The sequence below is a fragment of the Mirounga leonina genome, unplaced genomic scaffold (genome assembly GCF_011800145.1).
Source record: "Mirounga leonina isolate KUSES-001 unplaced genomic scaffold, KU_Mleo_1.0 Mir_127, whole genome shotgun sequence".
In the NCBI taxonomy this organism is placed as follows: domain Eukaryota; kingdom Metazoa; phylum Chordata; class Mammalia; order Carnivora; family Phocidae; genus Mirounga; species Mirounga leonina.
This window is the reverse complement of record NW_023270316.1, coordinates 55,156,137-55,168,884: the sequence shown is the minus strand read 5'-3', so window position 1 is coordinate 55,168,884 and position 12,748 is coordinate 55,156,137. Positions and strand designations below refer to the sequence as shown.

Here is a 12,748-nt window from a genome sequence, read left to right as displayed (position 1 = left end):
ACTATAAGCTAACTAAAATGCAGTACACATTAGATATCCAAAGGGATAAAAATAACTCAAGTACAATGGTTTAGAAACATCACATAAGCTGCCTAAGAAAAATGGCCCAAAACCAGCTGTTAAAAAAGGCTAGAGTCAGGCGCCTGGGTGGCTCAGTCGTTAAGCGTCTGCCTTCGGCTCAGGTCATGATCCCAGGGTCCTGGGATTGAGCCCCGCATCGGGCTCCCTGCTCAGCGGGAAGCCTGCTTCTCCCTCTCCCACTGCCCCTGCTTGTGTTCCCCCTCTCACTGTGTCTCTCTCTGTCAAATAAATAAATAAAATCTTTAAAAAAAAAAAAAAAGGCTAGAGTCTCCTTTTTTCAGGTGGAAACAGAACCAAATTTGGGGAGAGCTGCACTCCCAGCTGCATGTTTTCTCCCCTCCCTCTGCCTCTCCCAATTCCTCTACTCCACAGCCCTGTCTCTGCCAGAATGAACCACCACACCACATAGATCTTCCTAGCTTTGGGCCACCTGCACAGCAAGCTGCTGCTGCTTATCTTTGGGAGATGTGCCAGGGAAGGGAGGCCCATCTCCAAACCACATCAAACACAATGCTGGGCCAATGGTCTACACTGTGTAGTATGTGGCATGACTGTAGGTGAACACTACAGAACATTTTATATGCATTGAACCCACGAGGTATTAATACCACCTCCTTTTAATAGATGAGGAAACAGAGAGGGGAATTAACACCTAAAATCACATAGCTAGTAAGTGACAAGGTCTGGACAAGTCCAGAGCTGAGTAACTCCTGAGTCCATACTCATAACCAGTATGCCACACTAGCTTTTAAAAACCTTAGCTGTTTTCATATTTTACCCAAATATACATTTTTTACCACACAGGTAATATATAAACTGGTTAATCTGCCTCTAAGAATCAATAGTTAATTATGTATTTCCTAGCCTTAAAAATATTTGAAGATGGTTTCACCTGGTGTTCCTTAAATCTTCTCTCAACAGCCATAGTACCTTCAAATATTCCTCATAGGACACTGAGCTTTTTAGTTTTCTCATTATCCTAGTCTCACTCTACTAAAGGAACTTATTTGTCCATGTCTTTAGGTACAGCACTAAGAACTGAACATAATGTTTTCACCATACACTAACTGGCAAAAAAAAAAGAGTGGGATTATCATCCCACTTCATTCTAAACAACAAACATCTATTAATGGAGTCTTTTGTTTATAGCCACATAACCCTGATGATTCATATTTAGCTTGAAATCAACTAAAATCCTGATAACCTCATCACATGCACTGAGAAGCCATTCCTCATCATCCTACACTTGCTTAATAGTGAATTTAGTAATTCAGTAAAAGGAATGAAAACTGGGGTGCCTGGCTGGCTCAGTCAGAAGAGCATGCAACTCGATCTCGGGGCTGTGAGTTCCAGCCCCATGTTGCGTGTAGCGATTAGTAAAATAATTAAGCTTAAAAAAAAAAAGGGAATGAAAACTAAATGAATAGCACAAACAAATAGCCAGGAGACCTACTATGGAACAAGCTGTTTTTAAGCATTTCCATAGCAATCTTAGGGTGCTAATTATGATGAATTGGTTATCATTAAAAGGATTTGGATCTGTAAGACAAGACGATTATGTATCATGTTAGGTAGAAAATCTGCTAGATCTTTTATCTAACATAAAAAATACATGCACACCTGACAACATTAAATGCAAACAGCTTATTGTCATGATCAGGACACTCTAGAAAGAAGGGATACTAATAATAACTGCACGGGGAAACACGTAAACTGGGACTGTTCAGACAAACTTGGGGGAATGGCCACCCAATATTAGATGCAACTGTGTAAACCACCTGCTTTAAATAAGGAAAAAAAAAAGCTTGAAATTTTCTACCCAGCAAAGGATGATAAAGAAAAACTGTGGCACCCCCACCACTGCTTATTTAGTATGCTGTCTTTATTCTACTTCAGGGATCAAAGGGCTCGCAGAGGTTTCGCTGAACCTCGGCGTTTACCCTGTTTCCCATACTAGTCCTTTTTTCTCCACACCAAAAAAAAAAAGATTTTACAGTCCTCAACCAGGTATTTTCTTCACACAGAGGTTTTGAGGAATGCAATATGCATGGCAGAAAAAGGACATTTGAGTTTACAAAGCATTTTTTTTAAAAGATTTATTTATTTGACAGAGAGAGAGACAGCAAGAGAGGGAACATAAGCAGGGTAGTGGGAGAGGGAGAAGCAGGCTTCCTGCCGAGCAGGGAGCCTGATGGTGGGGCTCGATCCCAGGACCCTGGGATCATGACCTGAGCCGAAGGCAAATGCTTAACGACTGAGCCACCCAGGTGCCCCTACAAAGCATTTTAATAAATCCTAAGCTATTTCCTTTGTCTCATAAATACTCTATGGGTTGTGAGGCATTTTTATCCACATTTTACAAACAAGCTAAGGCTTAGAGAGCTAAGGCCAAACAACTTTCAAGAGACACTTAGGACTAGAACCCAGGTCTGGAGCTCTAGTCCAGTTGTTACATAAAACCACATGGTTCATCACTTAAATGCATTTTTCCTATAGTCTGCCTTTCTTCAGTGACATAGATTGCTGAGATTTTATCTTGATAGTGGCTCCCACTTTCAGTAAAACCAATTATAAGTCCAAAACAGAAAAAATAGGTAATTATCTGCATTACAAAGAATTCCGTGTTGAAAAAGAAAAAAGATCACAGATTTCAATTAAAAGTATGCAAAGTGTACATTCCATTTTTCTTTCATTAAAAGTACAACTCACAAAAAAATGTGATTTATCTACAACTTTCCAGAAACAGGCTCATTTTATAGTTAAATATACAAATAAATGACAACCATTTCTGTATTATCTCACTGGATTTATAAAAAATGCCTGCAAGGTGGGGAAGAATGAAGGGGGGGAAATCGGAGGGGGAGATGAACTATGAGAGATGATGGACTCTGAAAAACAAACTGAGGGTTCTAGAGGGGAGGGGGGTAAGAGGATGGGTTAGCCTGGTGATGGGTATTAAAGCAGGCACGTTCTACATGGAGCACTGGGTGTTATACGCAAATAATGAATCATGGAACACTACATCAAAAACTAATGATGTAATGTATGGTGATTAACATAACATAAAAAAAAAAAGAGTATATGGGACTAAAAAAAAAAAAATAAAAGGACTGCAAAACAGGCAACTTTAGGGATAAGGAATCTAAACTCAAAAGATGAAGTGACCTGTACAAAGTCTCACTGATCATAAGTGACAGAGCTGGAATGGAAACCTACTGGAGTTTTCTTACCATTCAAAGGCCTGAATTCAAGCCTTGTTCTGCTATTAAACGTGTGGTCATTTCTTGAGAAAGTAAGATATTACTTGTCTCTACCTAACTTTAGAACTTTGGATATAAAAGCATGCCTGTTTCCAATCAATACCTTGTTAAAACAAAATGAAGAGTTAAAAGATAAGTCAGAACAAAGGTAAGTAAGAAAAAGAACAAAAAAGAACTAGAGAGAATACCTTAGGGTCAAATAACATGTAGAGACTGAGAAGATGAGAAGGAGCCAGCAACAGACTGAGAAGGTACAGTCTGCTAGGGAAGATAATCAATAGAGTGGGGTCCCAGAAGTGAAATGAAAAAAAAAAAAAGGGTTTGAGGATAGGAATGAATGACTGCAAAAAAGGACTATAAATCCTTTGCAGTGACTCCCACCAACAGTGGAGTCTATTGCACCCCACTTGAATCTGGGCTTGGCTATGTGAGTTGCATCCTTAGTAGGACTTCAGCAACCATGATGCAAACACTTTCACCATCATGTGAATGAGCACCCTGGAGATGAAATACACATGGTGGGACCTAGTGGCTCAGTCAGTTAAGCGTCTGACTTCAGCTCAGGTCATGATCTCAGGGTCCTGGGATAGAGCCCCACATTGGGCTCCCCGCTCATTGGGGAGCCTGCTTCTCTCTCTCCCTCTGCCTGCCACTCCCCATTTGTACTCTCTCCCTCTGTGTCAAATAAATCAATAAAAAATCTTAAAAAACAAAACAAAACCACACACATGGCCACTGCCCCCGCTGATAGCAAGCCAACTACTAGATACATGAGTGAGGCCATTCTAGCCAGGAAGACCAGTCAGGTCAGCCCCAAAGAGAACTGCCCCACAGAAAAATAAGCAAATAAAATGGTTTTTGTTCTAAGCCACTAAATTTTGGGGTGATTCATTATGAAGCAAAAGCTAACTGATAAAGACAGTGATGACAAAACTAGAGCTATTTTCAATGGAGTAGCATGCATGAAAATCTGATTAGAGTTGGGTTAAGAATGAATGGACAAGGGCACCTGGGTGGCTCAGTCGTTAAGTGTCTGCCTTCAGCTCAGGTCATGGTCCCAGGGTCCATGACCACACTGGGCTCCCTGCTTGGCGGGAAGCCTGTTTCTCCTCCCCCACTTGCCCTGCTTGTGTTCCCTCTCTCGCTGTGTGTCTCTCCGTCAAACAAATAAATAAGATCTTAAAAAAACAAAAACAAAAAAATGAATGAATGGACAGAGTGGAATGCAAGGCTTCTGGCTGATACCAGCTGAGCTCTGGAGGCTTCCCTTTCTAACAAGACCATTTCTTCAACCAGGAAACTACACCATTACACTGCTTACCAGGTGTTCCCTACACTTTTCCATTGCCCCTACAGATAGACATGGTGGTACAACGGCAAAATCTTTCTACCGAAGCAATTAATGGGATGCATAACCAACCCAGCATACCACCTCAGAAGATGTGGAGACAATGGAGGGATGAGGGAACTACATATTCTGTTGCTTCATGGCCAATAAGTTTTGCCAGTAAATCTGACTTTATATTTACACCTATCACTAGAGAGGGGGCTTTGAGTGTGCATCTGCAGAGGTATCTATCCGCGTATGCAGAAATACCCATGCGCACACATAACTCCTTAGAGCGCACCTAACCATCTCTTGGAAAGTCTTGATTTGCTCATTATTTCTCATTTTCCAGGTACATTCTCTATCTAAAAAAGAATTGCTATTACATTTTAAAGCACTTATAAAATTTTCAAAAAACAGCTTTTTAAGATGTCAAAACTACAGAAATAACTTACTTGGCAATCCGCAGTTTCCCAACTTCACCTCTTCCAGGGGCTTTAGCCCATTGCTGTGACAAATATTTAGGAACCTAAAAAAATAAATAAAACACTAGTAAGACTATGTTTTAGATGCTAAGTTCCTAAACATAAAATGATATACTGCTTCTATTTTACTCTCTGCCTATAGTAACTAATCACTAAGTATCACGCTCCCATTATACATTTTGCACTATAAGGGATACTAAGAAAATATTTTAAATTTCAAAGAGCTTGGGGCGCCTGGGTGGCTCAGTTGTTGAGCGTCTGCCTTTGGCTCAGGTCATGATCCCAGGGTCCTGGGATGGAGCCCCGCATCGGGCTCCCTGCTCAGCAGGAAGCCTGCTTCTCCCTCTCCCACTCCCCCTGCTTGTGTTCCCTCTCTTGCTGTGTCTCTCTCTGTCAAATAAATAAATAGAATCTTAAATAAATAAATAAATAAATAAATAAATAAATAAATAAATTTCAAAGAGCTTAAAGTCAATCAAGCTGATGACACAATTCTAACACCAGTCAAATATCTTAACAAAACAAAGTGTTATGTTCCCAAATAAGTCCAATGAAAGTTCAGACATCAGAAAGGCTACCAGAAAAGTTTTCTCAGAGGAGTATAACACTCTAACATATTATTTAGAGATACCACCAAGTTTAAGATGATTTCAAAAGTCAAGTTTTATTGTAAGATAATAACTCTGACCAATGATAAAGGATCTGCTGAAATAAATGATTAAATATCACAGCTAACATTTATATAATACTACTTTCCTGACACTGTTATAAGCAGTTTCCATATATTTACACATTTAATCCTCACATCTCTATGAGGTAGGTACTGTTAATTACCCTCATTTTACAAATTATGAATCTGGGATACCCGGGGATTATATAATTTAGCCAAGATTATATAATTTGCCAGTGGAGCCAGGATTCAAACCCAGTCAGTGTGGATAACTAGATACATATAATCAGAAGGGTTTTAATTCCCAAAAGAAAATATATGCTGAATCACTACTATCTCTTCTAAGAGACAGTATGAACTGTGGAATCAGCACACACCTTCAAGGTTAGCCTATTGTGGAATGAGATACCACAGATAAAGCATGAAGCATAATACCTCACATAAGGCAAGTACTCAATGAATGTCAGGTATCACTACTATTTCCCCCAGCAATCTTGGAATGGTAACATGAACATGAGTGTAGAACTGAGTCAGAGCTTCCAAAGCTGGAAAGAAAAAAAAATTCTATTTACCAAGATTTCATTTGCAAAAGAACCACCTGATTATCAAGTAGCACTGCTTTGTTTAGATATAGTAAAAATTCAGGAATAAAAGGTTTAAAAAAATTCTAATGTTATTTCTTCAATTACATATGCATTCTTTACACCAAAATTATTGAACACTAGTCATATTCCCTAATAAAGCCCACAGGAGAAAGATGGTGTCTTTTCTTCATCATATTCCAAGTTACTGGTTCATATGAGTCCTCTACATATATAGACCCATAAGACTTTCTCCCTTTCAGTAAGGGTATCCCTTCCATAATTTTGTATTTCAAGCAATCATACTAACCACTAACTTCCTGGCTCTCTCCTCAGTACTTCAACAGTTTTTTCCATCCCTTCAAATCACTGACTCTAACATCTCTGCACTTTTCCCTAGCTGTGTATGTCCTGTCTTCACAATCATTCCCTTGCCCGTACCTCCTTCATCATGCTGGCCTGGCAGAACCTTAATCCCGATTAAAGCCCATCTCTACTGCTACTTAATTAATTAGTTTGATTTCATTTTGTTACTTCTCCACACTGGACCTGAGCAGCTGGAGAAAAATTCACAGTGATGCTAACTAGTCTCACTTGAAATATATGGCTACTAACATCAAGTAAGCCCTTCACAAGATGCTCAGCAATTGAACTCCACCTCCCTGGTCAATCTATTCTCCTGCTACAGCTGAGTCACAAGTTTTCTTCACTTCTCAAGCCAACAACACCTCTCCCTCCCTTCTCCTTCTGTGGTGATAACCTGACTTCTCTTCAAACTAGGGAAAGAGGGGAGCCCTGGTGGCTCAGTTGTTAAGCGTCTGTCTCGGCTCAGGTCATGATCCCAGCGTCCTGGGATCGAGCCCCTTATCGGGCTCTCCGCTCAGCGGGAAGCCTGCTTTTCCCTCTCCCACTCCCCCTTCTTGTGTTCCCTCTCTCACTGTCTCTCTCTCTGTCAAATAAATAAATAAAATCTTTAAAAACAACAACAACAAACTAGGGAAAGAGGATCAAAAGAGAACCTCTACAGCTACCATGTAGCCACAGCTAAGGCCTTTTACTCTGACTTCCTCTCTAAAAACAATAGATGAACGATGGTCAATCCCTCCACTGTGCACTTAATTTCTTCCCCTGTAGTCTAATCAAGAACATCTTTCCTTCAATTCTACCGTTTTTCTCCTCTCTCCTCTCCTCCACTTAGTCATCCCCCCATCAGAATGATGACCATGATGATGACCGCTAACACTAGAATGCTTACTACATGTGGCAGGAACACTCTGAAGATGGCCCCCAATGATCCTCACCTCCTGATATTCATACCCTTGTGTAATCACCTCTCCTTGAGTGAGAAGGGGATCTGTGACTTGCTTCTCATCAATACAACATGGCAAAGGTGATGGGATGTTACTCCCCTTCCCTTTTGGCTAGGATTCTTTTATTTATTTCTCTTTTTTGGCTATAAAATTTGTCCAGGTCTTTTTTTTAAGTGGGTTCCACACCCAACATGGGGCTTGAACTCACGACCCTGAGATCAAGAGTCAACTGCTCTACTGACTGAGCCAGCCAGGCACCCCATTTTCTTTCTCTTTTTTTTAAGTTTTTATTTTCATTACCCAGTGCTCATCATAACAAGTGCACTCCTTAATCCCCATCACCTATTTCACTCATCCCCCCATTCACCTCCCCTCTGGTAACCATCAGTTTGTTTTCTATAGTTAAGAGTCTGTCTCTTGGTTTATTTCTCTTCCCCCATCTTTGCTCATTTGTTTTGTTTTTTAAATTCCACATATGACTCATATTGTATGGTATTCGTCTTTCTCTGACATATTTCACTTAGCATAACACTCTCCAGCTCTATCCATGTCATTGCAAATGGCAAGACTTCATTCTTTTTTATGGCTGAATAATATTCCACTGTGTGCGTGCCTGTGCATGTGTGTACCACATCTTCTTTATCCACTCATCAATCAGTGGGCACTTGGGCTGCTTCCATATCTTAGTTATTATAAATAATGCTACTATAAACATAGGGGTGCATATACCCCTCTGAATTAGTGTTTTTGCGTTGTTTGGGTAAATACCCAGTAGTGTGATTGCTGGTTCATAGGGTAGTTCTATTTTTAACTTTTTGAGGAACCTCCATGCTGTTTTCCAAGTGGCTGCCCAGTTTGCATTACCACCAACAGCGCAAGAGAGTTCCTTATTCTCCATATGGGATGTTACTTCTGTGATTAGGTTACATAAGATGGTGACTTCTATCTTGCTTCTCTTGTTTTTTTCAGTCTGCACACTCTGATCAAGTAAGCTGCCATGTTGGGGAGGCCTAGGTGGCAAGAAACTAAGGACAGGCTCCGGTTAGCAGGCAGGTAGGAAACCTAGGCCCTGGGTCCAATAACCCCAAGAAACTGAATTCTGCCAACCACACATGCTTGGAAACAATCTTCCCTGGTCACGACTTCAGATGAGAATTCAGCCCTGGCTGACATCTTGATTGTAACCTGTGAAAGGCTCTGAAGCAGGAGACCCAATTAAGCCATGCCAGGGCTCCTGATCCACAGAAACCATGAAATAATAAATGTATGTTGTTTTAAGCTTCTAAGTCTGTGGTAATATAGCAACAGATAACTAATATATTAAATGACAAGCACTCTTCTAAATGTTTTTTTTTTTTTTAAAGATTTTATTTATTTATTTGAGAGAGAGAGAATGAGAGACAGAGAGCATGAGAGGGAGGAGGGTCAGAGGGAGAAGCAGACTCCCCGCCAAGCAGGGAGCCCGATGCGGGACTCGATCCCGGGACTCCAGGATCATGACCTGAGCCGAAGGCAGTTGCTTAACCAACTGAGCCACCCAGGTGCCCCCTAAATGTTTTAAATATATTAACCACTTAATCTTCACACCATCCTGTTATTTCCTCCATTTTGCAAATGAGGAAACTGAGGCATGGGGAAATTAGCAAATTTGCTCAAGATCACACACCTAATAAGAGCAGAGTCTATAATTCTTTCCACACTGTCCCATTTTCCACCTCTCTTTTCAGCATAGCTTTTTGAAAGAGTAGTCCCTGCTGGCTGACTAGTTCCTCCTCTGCCATATATATATTTTTTTTTACTCTAGACAGGACTTCCTCTCTACCACTCCATGGAAAGTGACGACCCTAGTTACCAAATATCTCCACATTGCCAAGTCAATGTACAGTCCTCATCTTTCATACCTATCAATAATATTTGAGAACTGTTTCCTCCTTCTTCAAACACTTTCTTCACTTGGCTTTAAGTCACCACAATCTCTCTTGATTTTCCTCACACTTCTCTGGACTCTCCTTTTTGGTCCCCACACATCTAGATTCTCACCTTCCTGGCCTCTCACCTGTAGTGTTCTGGTTTCAGTCCTCAGGTTTCTTCTCTTCTCTACCTGCAATCAATCTTATGTAATCTCATCCAGGCTCAAGACTTTAAATACTATCTGTATAATAACAACTCCCAAATTTAGAGCAAGTCCAGGCTCTCCCCTCAAGTTCCAACTTACATATCCAATTGCCTACTCAAGCTCTCCATCTGAAAATTCAGTGGACATTTCAAACATAAAATAACCATACCAGAACTCTAATTTCTCCCTCATAACCTGCTCCTTCTGCAAGTCTCCATATCTCAGTAAAAGTCAACTCCATTCTTCCAGGTACTCAGTCTGAAACTTTGTGCAGTTACCCTGAATAGCTACTTTTATCTCACATTCCACATCCAACCAACTGATATATCCTGTGAGCAACATCTTCAAATTATATCAGGACTCCAGCCCCTTCTCTCCAATTCCAGGGTTACCATCCTAGTCCAAGCCACCATCATCTTTTGTATAATTTTGATAGACTTCGGATTTCTTAACTTCCACTCTTGTCCACGTCTAGCTGATTCTTAATATAGCAGCCAGAGTCATCATCTTAAAACATAAGTCAAATAATCCTATTCTGCTCAAAGCCTATTTAATAGACATCTACATAGTGCTTACTACAAGCCAGGTACTTTTCTAATCACTTTACAAAAGTTACTTCACTTAATCCTCATAAGAACTGTATTATTGGGACGTCTGGGTGGCTCAGTGGGTTAAGCGTCTGCCTTCAGCTCAGGTCGTGATTCCATCGTCCTGGGATCGAGTCCTGCATCGGGCTCCCTGCTCAGCAGGGAGTCTGCTTCTCCCTCTACTGGCTGCTCTGCTGTCTCTCTGACAAATAAATAAAATCTTAAAAAAAAAAAAAAAAAGAACTCTATTATTATCCCAGTTTTTTAAAGATTTTACTTATTTGAGAGAAGAGAGTGAGAGGGAAAGAAAATCTGAAACAGACTCCGCACTGTGCACAGAGCCTGACGCACAGCTGGATCCCACAACCGGGAGATCATGAGCTGAGCTGAAACCAAGAGCCAGACGCTCAACTGACCAGCCACCCAGGCGCCCCTATTACCATCCCATTTTTGCAGATAAAAAAACGAGACCAAAAAGTTATTTGCCTAAGGTCTCACATTACTAGTGGTGAAGCCAGGATTCTAATCTAGGCAGTCTAGCTCCATAATCACCATGCCATGTTGCTGCTCTAGGGCTACTCCCTCCCATGTCACTCAGAGTAAAAATCCTATGATGTCTGACGTGTTTCAGCTCCCTCTAGCCCATGGCCTCATCTCCTACTACTTTCTCTCTCTCACTTGACTCTAACCACACTGTTCTGTGAACATTCCCAGCACCTCATATCTGAGGGCCTTTGAAATGCTGTTACTTCTGTCTGGAATACTCTTCCCCCCAGATATGTGGAGAGCATGACCCCATAATATCCTTCAGGTCTCTGATCACAGACCACCTTATCAGTGAGGCCCTTCTCCCACCCTATTTAAAACAGTATCCCCAGATACTTACTATACCTTTTACCTTATTCATTTTTCTTCAGAGCACTTATCATGGGCTATATATGTGTTCATTTACTGTCTATTCTCCTTCCCCATCAGAATGTAATCTGCAGGAGGCAGATATATTGTCTGTTTTGTTTACTACCATATTCCTAGCATCTAGAATAGCCTAGCACATAGCAGGAAGTTATTTTAATGACTGGATACTGAGGAAACATTAGCTAATGTTAATGTAATAACAATGATGACATTATTGGGATGTATCTGGGATACAGAATTTAATTTTAATAAACCTCACTGCATTCTCAGAGAGAAACTTTATTTCAGAGATCTACCTTAAAATAAGGGGGAAGGAGGAAAATACCAATAGTGGAGAGCATTATTTTCCAGTCTGCCTCCGTCCACTTATTGCTGGTTCCTGGAGATGCTATTAAGATAAAGGAGAGACAAGAATATCTTGGAGCACTGGAACTCTTGAGGAGACCGCACTTCTTCACTACATTAACCAAGTCAGAAGAGTCTCTGATCAAACTGCTGGAGACTACAATTTTAGCCACCAAACAATGAGAAGTTCTAAGTAAAGTCTATATCATACACTAAAACAAATTTAAGAATCAAATCCACTACAATAAAGTGTACCTAATACAAGCAACTGACAACTTACAAAAAAGATTATGCTGCAGAATTTAATTGATAAAAATAAGTTTGGAACTCACACTGCATTATCATCATTATAATAAAGTCATAAGTTCCCAGGGAAGCCTACCAGCTTATTTAATTCAAAAGGTTGCCAAAATACTATACTTTTTCAATGAAAAACTGAATACATTGAGGATAGTATGTCAATCATATACATATAACTCTCTACAGCAAGAGCTTATGGAAATGAGCTTCCCAGAAGTTCCAGCCCATTAGCATTAAGTCTGAAAAAAGGGAGGGAGATGAGGAAGAAAAACTCATAGCATATATGGTCCCAAGCCTCCAAAATACTATTTTGAATGGCTGATATTTTTAATTAAAACATTTTCTTTTTTTAATAAAATTGTTAAAGTATACAACATGATGATGTGATATATTGAAATGGTTACTACAGTCAAGCTAATTAACATACCATCTCCTCACATAATTACTTTTTTATAAGAATACCTGAATTCTACTCTCTTAGTAAATTTTCCCAAAACAGTCGTGTCAACATATCACTTGTGAGATATGTGTTGTTCCCACCATCTCCACAGTCATTAAAGAAAATCAGATGAAGACAAGATAATAGGTACAACAGGGGGTGTTTTCTCAGATTTCCAAAGACAGTAATAGAAAATGACTCACTTAAGCATTACTTCCTCAGGGAAACTTCCCTTGACCCCCTAGACTAGGTCAAGTTTATTATCCACACTCATAGAACAGTATTCCTGGCTTCCATGTCCAGACAGATAAGTCTGTAACTGCTTTGATTAG

The 12,748-nt window shown here is 40.2% G+C and overlaps 1 protein-coding gene across 1 annotated transcript in view; it reads right to left on the bottom strand.

Moving 5' to 3' along the window:
* Positions 1-12,748, bottom strand: part of GTF2F2 (general transcription factor IIF subunit 2) — a 148,436-nt gene that overhangs the window by 130,399 nt on the left and 5,289 nt on the right. Inside the window, exon 2 of the mRNA XM_035003342.1 lies at positions 5,124-5,197. Within this exon, the coding sequence (XP_034859233.1) occupies positions 5,124-5,197 (74 nt within the window). The remainder of the gene's footprint in view (positions 1-5,123; positions 5,198-12,748) is intronic.